Here is a 24,424-nt window from a genome sequence, read left to right as displayed (position 1 = left end):
ATAATTTCTAAATCTATAAAATTAATAATTTACTTTTTATAACACAAAATACTTATTCCTATTTACATAATAAAAATATATAAATATTATAGATGTAAAAATATTAAATTATAAGTACATGCAAGTTTGTTTAATATTATTTTATATAGAAATGGCTATATAGAAGTAATCAATAAAATGGCAGGACGATATACAGAGACAATAATAGAAGATGCATTTTTCATTTGTATTTACGAAATATGATCAATAAGAGTGCAATATACTAACAATCTTAAAAATACGACATTATATATTTTTGTTTTCCAAGACTAATTGAGAATATATCAAGACGTATTAAGAAAAGTAGAATGTCTGTAATAACGTAAAATAATTTACTTGATAATAATATCCATAGCGTAGTAAGCTTAAGTTACAAAAAAAATAAGGTTGGTCTTAAGAGGATATTCGAATACAAATTAAGTCTGTTCCTTCACGTTTCTACGAGAATAATTGTCGAACAAACTCGAGAAGCATTCACGTATTACTTTCTCTTGAAAATCTTCCCCAACACCAATACTAATTACAACGCATTTATATATGAATTTTCTAAAGATACGTTTTTTTTACTCTCTTCGACTATAATAATCGCGTAAATATAAAAATAAGATCAATTAAATAATTATGCAAGCTACATGACAATTTAGTTAAAATGAATTTTTTAACATGAATTTTTTGCTCGAAATTTACCGCAATATTATATTTTACTTTTTTTCTTACAAGTCCCAAATTTAAAAATGAATTTTTTTGCGAGATTAAAGTCCAGTATTTGAAAAATCCAAAAGAATGCAGAAATGGAAATTGTGTATGGTATTAATGTGTTTTGACATCTCATTTATATACATGACATACACATGATATCGCGTTTTTTTCGGAAATAAACGCTTTTACGCCCTACGAGATATTCCTACAGCATCATTTCGCTTCGGGTAGATTAGTTGCCAAAACCCTAAATCCATTATGATCGGCAATGTAATGCACCTGCTGAAGAATTCCATTGGGATCGATGTAACTATAGGCTCCCCTGGTGGTACCGTCGAGTGATCTGGATTCGGTTTTGGCGCTCGAGTCTCCGGTGTAACTGTAATCATATTGGCCCAGGGAGTCCTGGGTGTGATGCAGCGAGCTATGAAGAAATCTGTAAGGCACCACCGGAAGTACGTAGGACGTAGGCATGGCTACCGGTCTCTGAATACTGGTGGCAAGCGGTACAAACTTTCCCAGCTGCAACGCATTCTGATTAGAAGACGTTTGTGACTGTTGGTCGCGCTTGAGAAGCGTACTCTCCTTTAATGTTGCCGAGGTGGGTGATGACGAGATGGTGGTGGGATTCGAAGATGCAGGCGTTATCTTTGAGAGACTCGGATCCGGCTTGGGGACGTCGATTCTTTCCGCCTCCGATCTTGACAGCAAGAATGGATTCTTGGTACTCTAAAAAAAGTAAAAAAATATTGAACTTTTACGTAAAGTATCTGAGTTATTTAAAACATTATCCGCAAAACTTTTTTAAATGCCACTTTGCAAATTTCTGATTTTTATTACAAAAAAACGATACTCTACATTTTATTAGACGACTTATATTTCGAATAATCAATCGTAAAAATTTTATTATAAAACGTAAAAAAAAAGTGAGACGTAAAATAAATAAAGCATATTGTTTATGTTTTAAAAAGGCATGAGTTTGATTGTCTTTTATGCTCTTTTAGTAACCAAACTTTGATTGAAATATTAGTAAAGCTGCAACTTACTTGCGTTTCTCGTGTGTTCGATTCGGTTTTGCTATTTTCATCTTGCTGGATTTGAGCAAAACTAAAGTACGACGGCAGGATTTTATACGACAAGAGATTTTGATCCTGCCAATTGGCTTGCTGCAATTCCTCGAGATGATTTCTTTTCGCCGCGGCCACTTCTGGTGTGTCTTGTATCGTTTGCAATTCATTCTTTGGAGGTTGCGGCAAGTTGCTCGCGCTGACCCTGAATCCGTTTTGATCATCTGCCGTATATGAGACCGTTTGCAAAATACCATTTGCATCGATGTAGGAATATCCTGAAGGCAAAATAGAGATAACATCTTTTGATAAACAGTATTATTGTATTTATTTAGGAAACGTCGAACAACGCTCTTGGGACAAATATAATTGCAAAATAAATACATATTGCGTTTATTATATTAATACGTATTATTTACTCCAATAAATTTCGGTATTAATTAGTATTCGGAATAACATTAATTAGAGATAGATCTTCTATATTTAGAGATTACAATTTCACATTATATTACATTGTATGCACGTATCGTGAGTCATCACATTACATCGAGAGATAAGCGATTCACAAACGCGCAACCGCGCATTGTCATTCGAGGAAATTTGCAAAGATGGACATGCGGCGTATGGGCGTCTTTCTTACGTCATGTTAGCGAGCATTAGCGAAAGATTCTTTTGTGAACGTAGGCCGGTAATGCTCTTCTTGTAATACACTTTGCAAAAGAATGCATTCCATTTATGCACACGCGGCATGTATCTTAAATCACGAAAGCGAATCGCACTTATCGTTGACATGGCAAATAAATTCCACTTTATATAACAACAATAATATGTATTATTTTTTTTATATAACAACAATAATATATATTATTATATATATTATTTTGCTTTATATATAATAATAAAATAATATAAGATGTCCTAGAGAAATTTTATGTTAATATTACAATAAAAAAGTATGATTAAAATGAATGAAAGTTAGAAAACTTACCACCCTTTGTTATACCATTCAAAGTAGATTCCGTTTTGGCATGATGAGGACCCGTGAAGGAATACTGATAAGATCCCGATCCGTCTTGTATGTGAAACTGTCTCAGTGGCGAAAGAGCCGGTATCGGACTCAGCCAGACATTGGCAATTGGCGAAGCGATGGCTTGTCCGACGACGAGACTGCACAAAATCGCCTGTAAATAAAAGAAACGAGAAATCCAGGACTTTGATCGTTAATAAATAATCTCAACCATCTCGCAGTTTGTTCAAATCAATAGTTATTATCGGGACAGTGTGTGTTGAGTTTAACGCCGCTTATATTGATTTCGATATATTTGATGCAAGAGCGATTGGTTGACATTAATATGGATTTTTCCTTAAAATATGACGAGTAATTACATAACATAGAATCGATACGGTTGCAAATGTGTGTTTCTCCTTTAACATCGAAAAATTCTTCTCGGGACACGGTAAATTGAATTTCGTAAAACTTTAGTTTTATTTATTTTCCTTGTTTATCGAACAAGAGTGAAATACTAAAAGTTTATTCTTGTATCGCAAAGAGACACGAAATTAAATTAGAGAACCCACGAAACCTCTCTCCTTCTTTACAAGCTCCCCCAAAATTAACTTTAAATTTGTCAAAGGGCGTTAGTGAAACAAACTTTAATTTTGACATATTGAACAAAAATTATATTCGACAATCATTAATCTTTCTCTAATTTCTCGATCAGTGTAAAAATTGGCGTGTAAAATTAGGGTTCACACTCACAAACATTATCCTTGGGTGAATCAGACCGTTGATGAACCGTCGATCGATTGTGACTGATGGTGATGGTGATCCGCTCCCTCGATTGCAGCTTTTTTTCGTTCGTCTAAGATAATCCCGGTGAGAGTCGGGTAACGGATGTGAGAGTGTAAGCTCTCTCGGTCGCATCCTCTTATATAGGATTCCGTGGATCAGCCGCGCGCGCGGAGGTTTATGGTGGTTCCCCCCCTAGCATCTCGCGTGTATCAGGGCCCTAGCGGGGCCCTACGGGGCACGGAGCACGCTTGCGGGGCCCTAGGAGCCCGGGCCTGTTGCCCGCAGTCGCAAATCACCCCGCGCTCGATTTCCAGACCGATAAATCAATATTTATTGGCGCTGAATACGAGCCGTGTCGATTTTTCCCGGCCACCAAACGCACCCACCAAGGATGCGCATTTTTCGACGCGCTCTGCGTAATAAGAATGAACGCATATCGTAATAAAAGCGATGTTGTGTAACGTAGAGAAATAATTCACGCTGGTCAACCGGATTTTAAATCTCTTCCTCGCAGCAGGTATTGAGTGCGCTTTATTCGTTGATATTACTTAAATAAATATATAAACTATTTGATCTGCGATCAGTTTGACACTTTAAACTTATATTCAAATTACTTTTTATTTCAAAATAAAATCTCTTTGACAAATTTAACATTAATTCTCTAACAGAAATGTTTAAGAATCAATGAATACAAATTTTTCATAATATTGTATTTCGTGTATATAAAACAACTTATTTACAACTTATTTAAATAAATTTTCCGAATTCTGTTTAGGATTGATATATTAACCTTTCATTGAAATTATTATTGGATTACAACGGATAATACTGTTTCTTTGATAGTTTGTTATCATCGCATTTAAATATTTTATTACGGTTTTAGTCAAAGACGTGCATAATTTATATGGATCTTTACACGCGCGATCTTCATTATCTCTGAGTTCATTGCTAGTTGCTCCGTATTTACTCCTTATCCAAATACGTAATAGTCTGCGCCTCGTACCGTCACAATGCTAAGACAATAAACGCACAAGTGATTACGAGCTACAAAATGACATTGGAGGACATGTAATGAACGGAAGAGGTGGTCTTGCGCATACCAATGCAAATACTAGCTATTACACAACGACATAACACGCTTAAACGTAGCCAAGAAGAATCTCTCAAAAGTAGTTTGCACGATAACGTTTTTCCATTGAAAAACTAATTCAAATCTAATTCATCCTTAGAATATCAAATAAATAATAATCAATCGGTAAAACGAAAGTTATGCAGTTGCAGCAATTTTCAAAAAATTATTTTGTTTAGAGAGAATCTGATAAATGAAATAAGTTGCGAGATCTCTATGTGAAATATTTTTCGACTTTATCGCAATCACACCGTGCATGTTACATATGATAGAAGATTTTAGCAAAAAATTAAATTTGACATTTAATTTAATCCGTCATGATAAAAGCATAGCTTTCAACGATATGGAGCAAGATTAAACGCGCCGAGGGATTGAAAGTGGCGACAAAGATCGTCGGCGGCGCCGATCTTCGGCAAATAGAAACGAACGCAATTAACTGCGAATGCAATTAAAGGGCGGCGAGAGTGAAACGATGCCGGCTTAACGTCGAGAGGTGGCATCTCTTTAGGGAAGGTCCAGGACGGCCGCAAGGGTCTCCTCATACGAGAGCCGCCTCTCCGCGCCGCCGCGATCGCATAAATAACACTCGCTGCGAATTTACGGCCGGCACGCTTAATCCGACGATGTAAGGGAACGATATGAGCGTAACGAGTTCATCAATTCCAATGGAATTACTCACGTGTTCGCTCGCGCAACAAGTCGCCGCCGACGATGAGAGGAGCCTTCTTTCACCGACAACACACGAGCACGTAGGCGGTGTTGCGTTGGTTTTGACATTGGCACTAAACGGGCGCTCTTTCTCTTTCTTCTTTTCTCTCTTTCTCTCCCTCTCTCTCTCTCTCTCTCATTTCGTATTAAATGAGACTCGTATAGCCGACTATCTAACCACGCATATGTATGGCAATGCTATTGAAAATACAATGAGAAAACGATGCGTGTAGCAGTGTTCCTAAATCAACCTCTCGCGGAACAAAAACAATGATAACTATAAATTCCCTCGCTTTGCAAAGAGAAAGAAAAAAAATGGGAGAGAAATTCCATCTATTTTCTCAGAGTCAATTTTAAAAGATCAGTTTTGCTTCTTAATAAAATTAATCAAACATTGATGTAATGTTGAATTCTAATTTCGTTATAGTTTCAATCAGCAATACAAATATTAAATAACTATTATCATATTTATTATAATTATAATATATTTTAATTTTAACCATCGCGAATAATTTTGAAGCACAATTTATTATATTTTTTATTGATGCTTTATTGACTAATAGTGATTTTACCTCTGGCGGTATCAATATCCGGGCAGCAATTTTGCTGTAATAGACAAGCTTTTAAGTACACCGCTTTGTGTACACACAATGTCCGTCTACCAGTGGGTATACAATGTTCCAACCATCTAATAAATATTACATTTCCCGATGTTTATACGTTTTATGCATTGTTTACATACGAACGACGTATCCCGTTTCTTACTCGTTTTGCTCATTGAGCAAGTATGTTTCTCGATGGCAAAATGTGTTCTCCTTATTTTTAACTGAACGTTTTCTTAGCTTTACCAAACATTGAAGAATTTAATATCCTCTCGCGGGCTCTTTCCTTTTTTTTGTGCGTGTCATTTTTGGCATGCCACAGTCAGTGCATCCGTATATTTCTCGTACATAATGTTATTCTCGCATGCACGCGACAGGATATTCGGCTTCGCCTTCTACGGAAAGACGAATTTTTCTTGCGCACCCGCCGCAGAGATCGTTGACTCGTTGATTCGTCGCGTACAGTGGTGCCTAACAAGAATTTTACCGACATCATTCAATGTTTACATTTCTAGAAAACGATAATAAAATATAGACTATTGACAAAGAAAAATATTCATTAATAAACATTTTGTATTAAGAAATGTCCATTATAAATGCATATATCAACCGACATATTTATTGTTCTTTTATTTGCGATATATACGTATATATATGTATATATATCATTTTTTAATGTGTAAAAACATGAAACTAACTTTAAGAAAAAATATTCCTTGCTGCAGAATTCCTTTTGCTGTCAGTTACAAAATAAGATTTCTATCGTACATTTTTTATTAATCTCTCCTAGCAATCCTTTGAAATTATATACATATAAATACATTTTGATATTTTTCAGATTTTCCGTCCACGCACCACTGCACACGCTGCAGTAAGAATGGAACGCCAGTTTTGATCCGGATGAAACGCGCACACCGCACCGACGACATCGAATATAAATAGGTCCGTTTCGCCGCCTGTTCGCGTCAGTAAAGGCGGTTTCGCGTTGTTGGGAACAGCCTGATTTACGAGCATGACCCGTGAAATCTTTCCCAAAGACCGACAACCGTGACAGGCGGCTTAAATAACTCGCGCGAATCGCGAGATCTCCATACATTTGTGCATTTCTCTCTCTCTCTCTCAGCAGTCATTTTTAAAAAATACAAAAAGTAATCATAATTATATATAACGTTGAATATATATATATATATATATATATATATATATATATCGACGACGTGGGATGCGCTCAAAGATAGAATACGATAATACAATTTCCAATAAATTCTCTCTCTTCTCAGAGCTCGACAACGTACAAGGCGGACAATCATCCCCCGAAAGCGTAATCAAATTAGAGTCCCGACGTAAATCGCCGGGCGCGGTTATTCTCGCGTACGAAAATTCGCGCGGGCAATTATAAAAGGGCGATAAATAATATGCTAATTAGTGGACGGCGATAAAGGTAGCACGCGTGCGAGCGAGGTATCTAGCGTGGCTCGGACGCGATCGTGAATCACGATCGTTGGCCGCGAGCGTGTACTACAAGGAGGAACTAACGTCCGATCGAAGATTACTCGGGGACTAACTAACGATTCCATTTGCTGATTGCCCGGGCACCCTGGCTACTCCGGGCCGCTTTTATCGGCTTGCCTCCCACGAGAGAGGAGGCCTTAACGCGCGCACGTAACGATAAGCGGTGCAAGGTTGCGCGTGCTAGCCGCGAGAAACGGCCGGCCGATCAATTAAGATTGATCGCGATACTTTAATAAGTATCGTATTCCGCCGTATTAGTGCGACTATCGCTTATTATAAATAATATCCCGGTTTAGCCGACGTCGTAAGTAGTTATCTCATTAGAGTCGCAAAATATTTATTACGGCTATTTATTATTGGAGGATATACACAATTTTTAAGCGTATATTCGGAAGTATTGTACTACAAATGCCGAGAATAAGGTAAAGAGTCTCGAGAACAGTTCAAGATACTTTTTCGATTTTAAAATAACACATTAATTTAGATCATTGTAAGAGATTTTTACAAAAAATTCGTTCTCTTTTTTTATTTATGTTATTAATATTGATATTAATCTTTTTTTTTCTTTTGGAGGAAAACTTGAGCGATAAAATCTACTATTGTTTTTACTACAATCAATAATAATATTTCGTTATCATGAAACAAACATTTGACTTGTAAAATCGATATGGAACAATGGTCATCGTGGAACTGGTGATTTAAAGTATAATTACTGTCCAGAACAGATAACTGATTCGCGAAATTTTCATGCTGCAGATAAGGAAAAGTGGATCACACATAGATCGTGACGTGAGATTGTCTGCGGGAAGGTGCACGTAAGATTAATTTTCTCATATCGTTGATATCGTACGCTAGACCTATGGAGATTGTAGCATAGGAGAAATCTTTTTTTTTTTATCTCATTATCTCGAGCTATTTTTATGTAATGTGTAATATATGCATGAATAGCATATTTTGCATTAAACAGCATGAGAGAATAATTTAACAATTAATTATACAAGCACTTTCTCTCTCATATCAGTAACTTAAAGATAAATTGATATTATATATACAAGTAAAAAAGATCTCTTGTTAATTATTTTAATTTATATAGTTTTTATTATTTTAATTTATTATTTGTGTTTTATTTTTATTTTATTAAATCAAATTCTGTTCAATACACTGAACTCGAATATAACAGCGTCATATATGAGTCGAGTCTACTGCTCGACTGTCTCCCGAGTCGACCATATCCAAGCACGTTTATTGTAGGTCTTGAGCGAGTTCGCGTCTAGTCATTTCGAGGGGATGCAAGTTTACGCGCCATCGGCGAGCTCTATTTCGGTAAATGCACGCGGAAATGTAATCTCGGATATAAATATTCGGTGCGCGCTATCGCGTCTCTCGCGTGACACGAAGTGCGAATATAATCTAAAAGCCTACATACGTACGTGTATACTCGGTCGAATCGTCTCGGAAATCATTATCCGCCGTTTTATCGGGCACGGTCCATCTGCGGACTGTGCGTTATCCAGGCGCGGGCGCGACCTAACGTATGCGCTACCTTTATCGTCGAGGATGCCTACGTATAGACGCTGTACGTGCTGTGGACGTTTCTATTATCGCGGATGTGAATCGTATCCCTTTCCACCTTCTCTCGTCTGTTTGTCCCTACGTTTTCCGTCTTGATCCATCGTGAACGCTTCCTATGGACGAAAACTGATTTTTCTCAAGTGATAGATCACGATATCGTATGTATAAGTTGTCATTTATCTTTTATCTCGATATCATACATATTTTATATATAATATATTATATAAATTTAATTTAATATTTTTTAATTTTTTTAAATTCAATATATGTTTTATAATTGTCTCTACATACATAAGAGATAATGTTTCTAAAAGTGCCTCTCTGTATGAAACTAATCTAGATATCGGTTCGTTTCCTCTCTCTCTCTCTCTCTCTCTCTCTCTCTCTACGAGATGCGAGCAATATACACATAATACCCTAAGGGACAAATTATCTGCGCGGGTTTATGGCATTCCATTTTTGCATCACGTATCGTGCTACATTTATCCTCCCAAGTCCCGATAGAAATATTGAGAAATCGCGCGTGATTTACGGTGACCATTATTTCGCATTTATTCGCACTCTCGCGCTACAGATATCCGCGCGAGTTGCAAAAAAAAAGAAAATTTATATGATATTTTACTAAGGCTAATATACGAAGAGCTGCACTAAGTTCAAAATAAAGGGATATTACTTGGATGTACCATGGTAATGCCCGTAATGCGTCGATATAATTTACGGAGCGTTTCAACGACCTTCTCGCGGACCATTCATTATGCGTATGCCCACGCAACGTACCGCGCGAAAATAATCCGCAAACGGATCGAGTAGAAAGAACAGGTTCGAGGAATCGTAACGAGAGCAATGTTATGCCAGATTTCGCGGCAGATGCTTTCGATCGGATCTAATTCGAATCTTGAGTCACGATCTTTTCCCATTGGGTTGCGTTTATTTGCGCACACGTTGCTCTAATCCTCGGACTTTGTTTCGTTAATGGTCACGTATATACATTCACATATATACATTCACGGCACATATCACGAATACCTTCCTGCTCGAAGGCATTTTCAAAACAAACGCATCAACGTCTGCATATCGCATTATGTGCATTATGATTGTAATTCGAGAAACAACGGCTCGACGCAATGTCTGATCTCATATCTAATAGTTTGACAGTTGACGTTTGACGCGTGTAAAATGTAATAAATTTTGATTTCGATAACTGTGAGAGTTATTCTAAAAAAGTCAAAAATCAATGCGATTTATTTTATTGAAAAAAAAAAAAAATAATAAGTTATTATTAATAACACACTTAATAATTAATAACACATTTGTTTAGATTTAACTTTAACAAAATAAGTTAAAAAACAAGAAAGTAATTATAAAGTAGAATATCTTATCGCAAAGTTATAATCTTTTTATTCTCTTCCCGAAATCGGAAATTGAAATGAAATTGAAATTTAAAAGTCAAGGCTTGTCTAAATCGAAACGCTCGATAGTCACATCTTTGTAAAGCGTATATCCCGCTCGTAAAACTCAAGTAAGCGTGTGCATGAAGAATTCCGTACCACCTGTAGAAAATAATCCCATCGGATGTTTCTCTCCGGCATGTGCAAACACGTGACTCGGAAAAATCTCCACTGTCATGAAGACACGTATAAGTGCATAGGGATACTCTCGCGCGGGGATCCGAGATCTTCGTTAATCTCGTCGTTACTCGAACGAACACGCGATATCCGCGCATGAAAGTTTATCGCCGTAATGTATTCGCGACGGTGTAAGAATCCCAAGTCAAGGTCGTGATTTCCGTTCCATCTTGGGCGTGGAGCGACACGACGGCGACAAATCGTCGCCGCGCGAGCCGGATAATGAGAGAATATATGTACGCGCACAGGATTGTGATGTAAATTTCGCGTACGTTGAAAAGGAACGAATCGGGCTCGACGTGCCGACTAATTAAAATCGCGATTCGGATCTGCGACGATCCGCGAGATTTCTTTCAATGCACGCGATTTGAATAAACGTGCGGTCGATTATACGACCTGCAAGGTCGCAAAAACTTCCGGTCACTATTTTTGCTAGATAAAGTCTGACAATTCAATTTAAATTCTCGCATGAATTGACGCTATTGAACGTTATGCAAAGAAAATTCGATTAAACTCGACTTAAATGTTTATATGTGAAAGAGGGTAATAATTTATACGCACGAGATTGACATTGATATTTTCCATAAATTGTTTTCATGAATCGTGTAATCATATAATAATTTAATACAAGAATATTAAAAAGATTTGTATTACATTGGAGAATGACACAGCAAAAAAAAAACAATAATAATAATGATGATATTTATACTATGCGAGCTACTATGAGCAAATTCTCATCGCTTGTCATCGATCGATCGCTCGTAGAACTCTCGCTGTGGACGTCTTATTTTTTAACACGTTGCAAGTGACTGATCCGCTTAAAATTATTTTAATCCCTAAACAACTTGTATATTTTTTGTGATCGAAAAAAGTTTTATGATAAAATGTTTCCTTCGATGTAGTTATGCGATATTAATTTTAACAGCCTGAAAAAAAGATGATTTGTAAGTTATAATTATTAGAATTATTTGGAGAAGATATCTATAAAATTTTTATAAATTTATATCTCGAATCTATAAAAAGAGAATCAAGTTAAAAAATATTATACTGTTTATGATTTGAAGAGGATCAAGTCAACAAAGTTTATCGAAAAATATCATGAGAATGAATATGAGGTGCCTGTAGCCTCACGATCGATATCCTTATTCCGTCACTATTCGCGTTTTTCGTTCGACTGTATCTGACTACGATATTGAGAGGATTGAGCGAGAGGAGTTGCCAAGATCGGCCAGGCGGCGATCGGTTGAGCATAGGTAGTCGCCACGTACACGGTAGGTTCGCTCACGATCGGAACAGTTACTTCGAGCTTGGCGTTGTCATGAATCTGAGCCCTGCTCTGACTAGAGACGGCGGTGACAACTGGTACTTCCTTGGTGATAGTTGGAATTACGGACACCGGCCTCTTTATCGGCGTCTCGACAATCGCCAACGGCACCGCGTCGAGTTTGATGGCATTTTTGCTATTCGAACCTTCCAGTCCGATATTCTTATAAAGCTGGATTCGATTTTGATTGTAATCGGGAAGAGCGGGCAGGACCGGAAGCGGTCCGAGATCGGTCGAGAGCACCGTCGATGTTTCTGATTGAGTCGCGTCCTTAACGAGCTTCTCTGGTTTTTCGACACGAAGATTGTCATGCACCTGGAGTCGACTCTGATGAGAGATCGCCAGAGGCACTTGACTTGGAAGGATTACCGTCTCGTAAGCGGGTGCCGACAGGACTCCGATCGTCTCAACGGGTTGAACGGCCTCCAGACGAACGTTATTGTGAACATCGACGCGACTCTGAGAGGAAGTCGCCGCGCCGATCAATCTCGGGACTAGAATCGAGTTCGAGAGTCCGTAAACAGGCGCGACGACGGATGCTGTAATGTCGCGATTCGTCCGATTTGTCTCGGTCTTTTCCTCCTGCGCTGGAAGCTCCTGGGAATTCTTCGGTGAAGTGCTCGCCGAGACCCGATCTTCTTGGGAACTCGGATCCTCTGTCCGATCTTGATTATCGGTCGATGCCTCGAGACTGCGCTTTCTACGACTCGTCGTGCGCTCTACCTCCTCCGCGGCGGCGGCCTTCGCGTCTTCCTGCAAGGCATTCCTAGCTAACAGGACTTGCTCGCCTGTCCCAAGTGGCAGATTCGTCGCCGCGACGCGGAAGCCGCCCTCGTCGGCGACGTAGAAGACGGATTGCAAAATACCATGTGCATCTATGTAGCTGTAGGAGCCACGCGTGACCCCGTCGAGACCCCGGACTTCCTCCTTGGCGGATGGGCCGCCGGCGTAGCTATATGCGTGCACCCCGATGCGCGTGTCCTGCGACTGATGATACACCGGAAGCGGATTCGCCAGATAAGCATAGGGCAGCAGGGTCAGCTGTGCGCTTGTCGCCACGCCGAGGATCGCGAAAACTGGAATCTACGAGAGAAGAATGAGATTCTTATTCTCGCCGCAAATGCGCGAAAACTACCAATGTTGAATTAAACAAAGTATGTATGATCGATATATATTGTTTCCTCAAAATAGTTTAATCAAAATAGCAAAAAATTTTTTTTAAATTCAGATACATTTTTGTCTGAATTTTCAGATCTGAATGCCTGAAAGAAATTTCAGACAATCTGTCTTAATTATCAGAATTATTTTTCTGAAAGTTCAGAAAAGTATGTTTGAAAATTGAAATGTGTCTAAAAATTCAGAGAGCATTCTGTCTGAAAATTCAGACGGTGTGTTTGCGAGAAAGCTGCAGATTCTTTATTTGAAGTTTCAGTCAATCTTTTTATAATGTAATCAAAATTAAAATTCTTCAGAAAAATTTTTTTTCGAGTAAAATTGTAAAGCAATATTTTTTCACTCCGTCTGTATCGACGAGTTTATCGCATTCGCCGATAAAAGATTTCAACATCCTTACAATCATCTTGGGATTAAAAAACGATATCTCGGCTGCAATTCCCGCGAGCGATATTCCGTTAATCGATATCGGATAGCCGCGACGGGAGAGACAACAACAATACGGTGCGATATTCGTTATACGCACATTTGTACGCTCCGCGTGGCAGAAAGTTCGGTCGGATGCGTTTTATCCGGAGCGTACGCGAGAACAATGTGAATCGCGAATGCGCTTGTCCTCGGGACACTCATCTCGAATGCGATCGTCGCGATAGTAGATTTATTTGCACGACTACCTAGTCGTACGTTTTCGGATTCGCCTTTTCAAGAGGTGCGAGAATTGCATCGCGGATTTTAGAATATCTCCTCGAATGAGAGATGAGAGCACAGACGCTTCTCACGAGGGACAGTGAAATGTTCGACGAATTTTACACCCGATATCGGGTAACGCGAGGGCAACACGTGTGGGACGAGAGAGGGTGGGCTTATATACTTGCATGAGCCTCTTGGGAGATCCAGCCTCTCTTTACGATCCAATAAGGCCTGAAGAAGTGACGACGGACACTAGCGGAGAAAAGAGCGCGGTCGATCCTTTAAGCGTCAAGTAGAGTCGACAAAAAGTCAACGACTCCGATCTACATTTTCATTTTAAACCAACCTATGCAACTCGTCTTATATGGACGATCGAGAACAAATTTTTCTCTCTGCGAATTTTTAGCTGCGATTTGTTGGCAAATTTAAAAAGCGACCGACAAAGATGAAGAAGCAAGTATAAAAATTATTAACAAAAAGTAATGATAAATCTCTCCTATTATGTAAAAAAAAATACTAAACATCACATTTAAACTTCACATTTAAACAAGAAACTTTAGAATTGAATTCTTCAAAAGCGTTATAGCGTTAGTAGGGTGATGTTTGTAGTACCCAATGATTTAAATCACCATAAACATTAAATAAACAGCTGTAAAATAGTTGTAGCACATACTAGTTCGAGTAAGACTGACTAGAAAAAATTTGTGTAGCGAAAAACAGAGGGGAATTCTAGCCGGTGTGGGATAAAAGTGCCGTTTAGCGAGAAGGCTTGGCCGTCATAAAACGCATACAGTGATCGCACTCTTGCGAACCTGGATTTTACATGCGCACGCGTACATTTTTCAACGCTTTTATATCTCGACAAAAAGCAAGTAACCCGTCAAGTGTCGCGCAACCCTTGCAAATAAATTGTAAGCCCCGCTCGTATATATCACTTTCGCGGACGTTCACTTGCCACTATTTAACAATTACGATAAAGACCTCGCTTCGCTTCTAATGTCGCACATAATAGTTAAAAAAATAATTTTCTAATACATCGTGACTTTACATGTGAGACTTTCGTGCATACATGAGAATATTGATAGAATTTAAATATTAATCCAGTAATTAATACCAATCAACAAAAAGAATTAGTTTCTATAACTAATTAAATTCTATTTGATAAAATTTCATTAAATAAAATTTAATTCGCGATAGAAATTAATTTTCTTAGTCCACACGATGTATATGAAACATCGTCCATAATTAATTATTTGCTTGACTGTGTATTTCACTTTTCAGGAACTAGAAAAGTAGAAATCAAGAAAGACAAAATGTATCCTTTGAAATGAGAAAATTAGGTAAAGGACGTAAGAAGATTTATTTAAAGGCTGAAGAATGAACTGAACAGATTGCACTTACCAGTGCCTGCATAGTGCTTGGTGTGCCTCTGCCGACCTCCTTACTGACTGAAGGACTGTCCGGACTATGCACCTTGCTCGCGATCTGGTTTTGACTTATATATGCGCGGCGAGCCACGCGAGATGTCTTTGAACCAGGAACCCTATCGAAGAAATATCGAAGGACAAGGCGGATCCGCTTGCCATCAAGACAGGATACGTCGATCCCGGATTGCATCGGTTGATCCTCGAGTCCCGCGAACAACTCGTCATCTACTATGCTATCGTCATTTCGTTCGTTTCGTTTTTTCGTAAAGACGAGAAAAATACGGAATGCTTGTTTTTCTTCGTGGAATATACATTATATATACATTAATATAACATTTCGAAAAAAGTCAAACATCATTCTATAATTTCTATAATTATCTCATTAAAAATTTATTTAAATTTTAAAATTAAAAGTATACATTATATTATAAAATTATTTTTAAATTAAAAAAACATTTCAACATAAAAATATGTAAAAAAATTATTGGATTGAAAATAATAAGTACAAAAATTATTATTAAAGAAAAATTTATTGAATTTATAAAAATAATATTATAAGTATAAATTTAAAAAAAAATATTCCAAATTGCCAAAAATTTTAAAATTAATCTTCCCCTAAAACAATCAATATTAAATTCTAAAACTAATTTAGATTTTTTATAATAAAATCTATTTGCCTAATTCAGTCAAGATCCTAATCAAAAATATAATGAATGTAATTCAAAATTCTATAGTTTCGTATTTACTATTAGAGCAGCTGAACAAATGTAATTTTTATTTTCATTATTTTCATTACTTTCATTGCATTTTTATATTTTAATGTATTTATTTATCACTATTTATATATCAGTTTATCTTCTTTCACTGTTATTTGTTTCTAAAAACAGCTCTTTGTAATTAACCAAAAAAATCAATAATTTATATTTGGCCTTAATAAGACCAATCTGTTAACAATGAATAGTAAGCGGTTAATTCTTCGCGGCAAATTCTCGATAGACTAATTATCGTAATTAACGTAAGATCGCGAGAGTTGAAAAGCGAGAGCTTGGGAAAACATTCGATTTATTCGAGGTCGTTCAATGATCCCAATCGCGCTGAATTTCTTCGGTCGTAACACGAACCCTTTTCTTTGGCTTCGTGCACCAGAGGCTATATTCGACCTCGAATCGTTTAATTTGCAACACTGTAATGCATTTTAATGAAATTCCTGGGCAAGATCCTTGTTCCGGTTACGATAAATTCTTTAGCTCATGATAATTAAAACAATGTAAAGCTCCGAAAGAGAAAAATGGTTCAATAGACTGCGACATTTTTTTTTCTTAAAAGTTTGTATCGCCTGAGGGCGATACTTTTGCTAAGAAATCTTTTGAAAAATGGTTTCATTATTTTACGAGTAAATTGACATTCATATTATTAGCATATAACGTTATCATTATAAAATAAAATAAAAACTTACTATAATGGTTGGACGACATCAAGGCCATCCGCTCTCGCCCGCGGTGTAACGTCGTCTCATTTTTACGTTTTATAAATACGTGTACTTGTTTTATATGAAATGAAGCTTGTTCTTTAAGTTTAATAAAGCGTATATTACTGAACTTTGATTTCAAAATTCATTAATATCATAAGTTTGCAAACAGGCTCAAGTAACATGTCTTTAATTTTCTTGAAGATGCAGCGAAAGAAAAAGACCAAAAATCTGACTTGTTACTCTTCTTAATGCTTCTTCTACTTCTACTGACACGAGAAGCACCGCGTTTAACAAATTACGTATTACATCGATAAAAAAATTGATTTTTACCGTTCTGATGCTTGCACAATAATTCTGCAAATTATAGCAAATTATTATATACGTATATATAATTAGAACTTTAGCTACCGTTTATTTATATATTTAACTTTGTATGTATAAATTTTATATAATATATTTTTTTAAATTTTATATATAATTAATTAATATAGTAATAAGGCATACACAAATGTTTTTAATATTAATTACATCGCAAGATTTTTATTAGAAAAGTATAGATCAATTTATGTGAACACTAGATAAATAAAAAAAAAATGTGTAAAAAAAATTTGAAACACAAAATGTCTACTTATAGATCACGTTCTTTTAAAATGTCGTCACTTATTCTTCGACATAATTATATTTGTAAGTACAAGTAAAAGTAAAATGGTCGATCTAACAATCGCAAGACAATTGTCGAGAATTTTTTTCTCGCAAGTAATTCGATTGGCCTTGATCAGGGCCGCGACAAGCTCGTGTTCAGGTTCAGAGCGAAATTGTTTGCCTGTCGCGTGGCTTTTTTATCCCCTTTTTCTTGGGCCGCAGACCGCAGACGTCCAGGAATCCTTCCTCTGGCACAATAACATCACACGATCGACGACCCTCGTCCTTGGCGGTGTTGGCAATTGCGATGACCTGGACTCGCGAGCGTATCTCTAACGAGTATTATAATGACATAAAGGGTTGGCGCAGGGGATCAACCTGTTCAACGCACGATGCGTAAACCCGAGATCGCGCGAATATTTGCATATCCGGTTTCTCTGAAAGCAACACGAGCACGGAATTTTAAATACGATCGATAAATCGCATCATGATGGGTTACACGAGATATACGCGAATTACAATGCTCATTATGAGCAATAATTGAGCATAATTAATTGTGATGTCATCAATTAGTTGTGACATCATCGATATTTTTATCAGATTTATCACATTGATATATATATACATATAAATCAATATATACGGCAAAATAGTACGCGATCTCCATAATGTCAGGGGATAACACTTTTCGGCAAAGATATCAGAATTTTTAATTTAATAAGCACGTTTTATCAACAACTCATGCCACTCTTGAAAATCACATAAAACAAGAAAAATATTGAGTGACAAAAATGTAACAAATATCACTTTTAAGATTTCGAAAATGTGCTAAAATATTCAAATTAGAAAAAAGATCTTTTATAATTTAATCATGTTAATTTTATATTCTCATATTCAATCTCTCTTTAAATAGAATTATTTTGACGAGAATTATTTCTTGCAAATCTAGCATGTAATTTCGAACTTTGAGAAAATTTCTCAATCTTCGGATCTCGTCGATATCACAATGAAAAATCGAAATATAAGAAAACGTAGGCGGATAATAGCATCCACAGAATATCGAGTTCGATCTCGGCATGGTATACTCGAGAAGGTTTCTTATTATGCCATAGTAGTGCACAAACGCGATATAAATAGGAACATTACGATAAGCAGGAAATATAACTTCCATAATACGATGCGGTCAGTTACCTCTCCATGTTAATCTGAATTTTAAACAGCACGTGCCATAGCCCTCTAATTCACGCCCATGTTCCATTACACGCGCATATACGTGCTAATTTAGAATCGATTTTTAATCTTTAAATTCCTTTAAGGAAAGCACAATCAATACGGATTTAATCGAGAATCTAACAACCCAAACATCCAGGATGTAACCTTTAGAATTCTCACGGGGGATACATTTATTGCCAATTTCTAAGCGCATCCCGCGCTTCCTCATTCTTCCTACCGTAGGATACCGTTTCGCGGACAAATCCGACGACCAAGACACGCCTTTTCGAGCGAATCCGCCAGCGCGAAGTAACGGCGGGCCGTGACCTTTCAGGTGGTTCTGCTCGCTTCCGGTCATCGTCCGCGCCGCAGTTGCGAAGAGACTGTCGGCTGGAACGTGGGCGCAATATCTCGGGATATCTCGTCCGCACTCGCGGGGACACGACGCGCGATCTCGTGTTCGTAAGATCCGTTGTCTATTTGCTTCTCCATTATTATTGCTACCAGCGGCATCAACAGCAGCAACACATGGAAGAGGGACGTCATCGGTACGCTCATAGGCGAGAATAGCCACGAAAGCGTGGATAATCAGAGAATAGGCTCCCGTATGTCGATGTTAACGCCGAAGGTCGGGAAGACGAAGAGCGCGGTGATGAAAAGAAAAATGCGACGAGAGAATAAAGGGAGAAGATATCGCGTAGGGAAGCCGATGGGAGAGAACAGAATACGAGAGAAGATAATGGTCGGACCGTGAACACGGTCGGCAGAATCATTCGATTACTCGAGCTCGCTCACGCTGCTCTCCTCGCGTATCGTAGGTCAAGGCACCTCTTATTTCCTTAACCCTTCGCGGCTCAATGTGACTTCAAAGTAACGCACCGACCGGCATTTTTTCTTTTTCTCTATTTCTCCCTTTTATCTTTTTCTTTGTAACAATATACAAGAACTTATCGTTTTATAATTGCAAAATTATGTTAGCGATATCGTGCAATGTAATTTTATATATATATATATATCTCGAGATATCGAATTGATATCAGAAAGATAAATTTTGTATATATAATTGATTTTTTTTATATAGTTGATTTATTTAGAATTCTTAAAAAAAGATGCATAGCGCTTATTTCGTTAGAAGTAAAGAATAGTAAAAAATATTCCTAAAAAATATAAATATCAAAAACACAGAATTAATATTTCTACCGATTTTTTTCAATGTCATTTTCTTCACAAGCTTCAAGTTATAACAAAGATAACACTCTTTTGCAAGTTATTTCAAATTAGTTGTGTAAACTATAATTCGAAAAGGAGATTTAGTTATCTACCCACATCTTTCTAAAGCCTACTCTGTTTTTTAATAGCATAAAAATCGTGTTGTATATAGAGCTCATTAATTTTGTTAATAAAAAATCATTTCAAGTTTTGACAAGGAATACCTTAATGACCAAATTCATCGTTTTATCATCTCAATGTCAACTATTATATTTCTATTCTTGTCATCCTGCCATCGAGGCAAAGTTACCATTGATAATTTATCGTTTATCGCACGCAACATCGGATATCAATGGTATCTCTTGCATGCGCGAGAATAGCGAAGAGAAATCATCAAGCCACCGCGAACAGCATTTCTTCTTCCTCCTTTTATAGATCCTGGCGGATCGACGCGAACGTTTGAAGTTATATCTCGACGGAACGACGCTTTAGAATTCCAACAAGATGCACGCGTCCACAGACAGTAAAATCCTTTCTTCCTTTTTTCCCTCCTCCCTCTTCCTACGGAAAAATCGCCGCTGATGGAAGCCTCGTACGTAAAGGACCACCGCCTACGCAACTTCACCGCATCGTCCGCCGCGAGATCCGGTCACATATTTGCGCAGGTCGCTTTACGTCGTAAACAACAAACATAATGCAGTCGAGCCACGAAGGAGCCACACCCGTGTACATATGCACTCACATACACGCATTACGTACCTATGCACGAGTTATATTCGCGTACATATACATACCGCAGCAAGGACTTGACGCAAGGCTATCTGCGCGATGTGACATCGCTTTTTGCAGTGATCAAAAAATACCAACAGATAAAGTAGATAAATGAACGCTCTCTCGCTTGATAAATTTCATAAGTCGCTAAGTGGCCCTCGTGTATATTTGAATTAAAACGATTGTACAACCAAAAGGCGTGTATACTGGAGGCTCGATTTGATGTGACTGATGAACCAGTTGTAAAGTATGCTAAATGATAAACATGATTCTTATAAGTAAATACTCGAAGCACATTAAAGGCACTAAATATATACACACACACATACACACACACATGTATATATGTATATATGTATATTTATACAGGGTATCCAGTAATCCAGTAAAATATCACCTCTTGCGCGCAGGTAAGGCGGGTTAAATAGAGAAAGAAAGTCCTTTACCATTTTGCAATTTTCGTAACAAGTGAGAAATTAATTTTAAAAAATCGGTCAATTCGCGCGAGTATAAGCACGCAGTGAAAAAAAAAAAAACAGCCATTGATATATGGTTGCTAGGACGCGAGAATCCAGCGTTATGTACCGCTCATATATAATCGTTGTCATTTATAGAGCGCTTCCCTAAAACTTCGTCACGCGCTTAGCAATCGCATACTTTTAGACTGTTTTTTCTCGCCGTGCGTTTATACTTGAATTTATCGATCTCTTTTTATTAATTTCTCAATAATTATTAGGAAAATCGCAAAATGATAAAATACTTTTTCCCTTAGTTTCAGCTGCTCTACACACGAAAGATGATACAGTTATTACCGGACACATTCTGTACACATTTACATTTGCATATAAATATTATATATATATATATATATATATATATATATATATATATATATATATAATATATTTCTAAAGAAATAAGTCACGCGAAATAGATAAATTTATATATTATATATACCAGCTATATATCTTCGGGTTCAACCGTTATATGTAAAATTTTTCCTTTTCTTACAACTTGCAATTTTATCGATCCTGGTTGTTCTAAAACCTTATAAATATTTGTTGAATCCACCACAGGATCACCATTGGCATGAGTTACTATGTCTCCAGGCTGTAATCCAGCACTGAAACAATAAGATAATATTTAAATTTCTCAGTGTTACCACATTTTTACATATGCTTCATATTACAATATACCGATGTACTTTTTCAATATTAAGTATCATTGTAATTAAATGTTTTAATTTATAGTTTTAATAAATTTACTTGAATATTATCTTATTATTTATTTTTGAAGTTTGCTTCTAAGTTTGTATCTACTATTTATTATCTATTTTGTTATCTAATACCTGATTTTCAGTTCAGAAAAAACAATTTTAGTAATTTGTTACTTCATATTATTTGATACATTTAAAAAAAATTTGCGATTTTCATGTTAATTCGACAATTTTCAATTAATAAATTCTCATATAATTACAATTTAAGACGATAGTAAAAAAAAGGAATACTTTTTTACTTACTTATGAGCTGGAGATCCAAGCATTACTTTCCACACAAGGACTCCGTGCCTAACATGCATGTACTCGTTATATTGTTGCATTTCAAGTAAAGTATCTGGCATCAGAGTTTGCATTGTGATGCCCATATATCTTCTCTTAGGTCCTGCTTGAAATGTTACGCCTGCAAGAATAATCTCTATCTTTATTACATTACAATATAGGTAGAGTAAAAAAATATTTTGCATTACCTTTGTCTTTCTTACGTAATTCCACTTTTTTCAAGAATTCTTTTGCGTAGTCTATAGGTATGGCAAATGAAATTCCAGACGTCACTTTCATTGCATTTATCCCTATTGCTTCCCCATTTAAATTCACTAATGGTCCACCTGAATTTCCAAACTAAAAAAAAATTTAATTTTGTTAAAGATAAGAGATAATATCTAATATTTATAATAAAATAAATAATTATTTGGAACTAACAGTAATTGCTGCATCTGTCTGAATATATCCCATATGTGGATTATGCAATCCAAGTTCTTGACTTTGTCTATTTACACTGCTTACTATTCCACTTGTTATAGTGTTGCTAAGAGCTAATGGAGACCCAATAGCTACTACAAATTCTCCTGGTCTGATATTGGCTGAGCTACCAAGCTTTATTATAGGCAGATTGGTCTATGTAATCAAATGATAACATAAATTAATAATTGCAATAATGTATAAAAGCAAATTATATATATATATATATATATATATATATATATATATATATATATATCATAATAAACAATAGATATAATAAATATATCCGATAAAATTTATATATTCATTAGATATACCTTCTTTATTCGCACAGTAGCAAGATCGCTTTGCAAATCAACATCTTCTATTACTCCAGTATATGTACTTCCGTCATAAAGACGCACCTATGTAAGAAGATAAAAGACACGAAATAATTTGAAACAGATGTAAAAATCAGCAGCTATAAACATATAATAATATAAATTTTATTAAATAATAATAATTAAATTAAAAATAGATTCAGACATAAGATTTAAGATATCTATATATATATAAGGCATAAATAATTAGTTGATATTACTTGATATAACATCTTTACAGGATATTTAGAAATGGATTCCCAAATGATTTACCTTCATTGTTGTATTAGGCTTATTTACTACAACATGAGCATTTGTCAATATTAAACCATCCTGATTAACGATAAATCCTGATCCATTACTAGTGGTAGCTGGTTTCCCAGTAAAGAAGTCTATCCTAATTCACGAGTAAAGAAAAGAAACAATTAATATCTGTTTATCATATATATATATATATATATATATATATATATATATATAGATTCTCATAATATGTAATTGTTTCTCATATTTACCTCCTGTTGTCCTTGATCTCAATGTAAACTACGGCTGGCGCGGATATCTCCACTACGTCCGCTATAAAATTGTACCTATCCCTGTTCTGATTACCATTGGACGGCGGCAATGAAACGGCACGAATGACGGGACAATTAGGGACAGCCAGATTTTCGATTCTCCGCCATATGACATCTTTCCAGTTATACAAAACATAGCCGAGACCTACCGCCGAAATGAGCGCAGTACAGGTTAAGAACTCTCTCGATCTGTTCTCGAACACCTTTCGACCCTGATGCTGATGCGAATGGAACACCCGGATTCTCGTTTTATGACGCTCGGCCAGCACGATCGTCGCGAATCGTGACAGTTTTGGACTGTCTCGCGCTAGAAACGGCAATCGCGACAGAGGAAAGGCCATCCTTCAAATCCTGACACGAGCAGCTGAGGCTGGTTGGTAAAAATCGAAAATCTCATTGCAATTCGAATGCGCGCAATCACGTGGGATGCCCATTTTCGAGGGAAAATATTAATTCTCGATGCCCCGTATCATGTCTGTATTATGACTTGGGACAATTTTAAATCCTCGCGCCTGATTATCGTACCGAAAAACAGGAACTGGCTTTTGCTGGCTTTCGGCAAATTTCGTGCGATCCCTTCGACTCTTCGAGCCGATTGGCTGAAATTCAAATCTTCGATACGCACTAGTTCGAAATAATATAAGTAAGCTTCATCAATGTAGTAATTTGCAATATTCGCGATAACAAAATAGATCTCAATATCATACAGATATTCCTTGTCATACACAAGAAAACGCATTAATTATGTATAAACATGCTCAAAATAATCTATAAAGACAACGTTACCAGAGCATCATTGATAATTT

The 24,424-nt window shown here is 36.6% G+C and overlaps 2 protein-coding genes across 3 annotated transcripts; both read right to left on the bottom strand.

Annotated features, from left to right (window-relative positions):
- Positions 1-173: 173 nt before the first annotated feature.
- LOC126850413 (uncharacterized) lies at positions 174-19,042 on the bottom strand. Its single transcript, XM_050593384.1, is given in 10 exon segments — positions 174-1,467; positions 1,785-2,083; positions 2,794-2,986; positions 3,565-3,789; positions 4,473-4,610; positions 6,007-6,040; positions 11,900-13,200; positions 15,334-15,592; positions 17,654-17,784; positions 18,923-19,042. Coding segments are annotated over 10 exon segments (3,216 nt in total). The 3' UTR covers positions 174-951.
- On the bottom strand, positions 17,513-24,150 carry LOC126850519 (serine protease HTRA2, mitochondrial). 2 transcript variants are annotated; one of them, XM_050593635.1, is made up of 8 exons: positions 23,559-24,150; positions 23,317-23,440; positions 23,002-23,088; positions 22,643-22,837; positions 22,411-22,561; positions 22,184-22,343; positions 21,622-21,787; positions 17,513-17,909 (listed from the first exon to the last, which is right to left on the bottom strand). In XM_050593635.1, the coding sequence occupies exons 1-7, from the start codon at positions 23,957-23,959 to the stop codon at positions 21,625-21,627; spliced, it is 1,281 nt and encodes a 426-aa protein (XP_050449592.1). In that variant the 5' UTR covers positions 23,960-24,150; the 3' UTR covers positions 17,513-17,909; positions 21,622-21,624. The 2 variants fall into 2 exon arrangements, with proteins under 2 accessions (XP_050449592.1, XP_050449591.1); XM_050593634.1 differs by lacking the exon at positions 17,513-17,909 and adding an exon at positions 19,878-20,916.
- Positions 24,151-24,424: the final 274 nt, after the last annotated feature.

Source organism: Cataglyphis hispanica, chromosome 6, assembly GCF_021464435.1.
Source record: "Cataglyphis hispanica isolate Lineage 1 chromosome 6, ULB_Chis1_1.0, whole genome shotgun sequence".
Classification (NCBI taxonomy): Eukaryota; Metazoa; Arthropoda; class Insecta; order Hymenoptera; family Formicidae; genus Cataglyphis; species Cataglyphis hispanica.
This window is presented reverse-complemented; position numbering and strand designations above follow the sequence as displayed.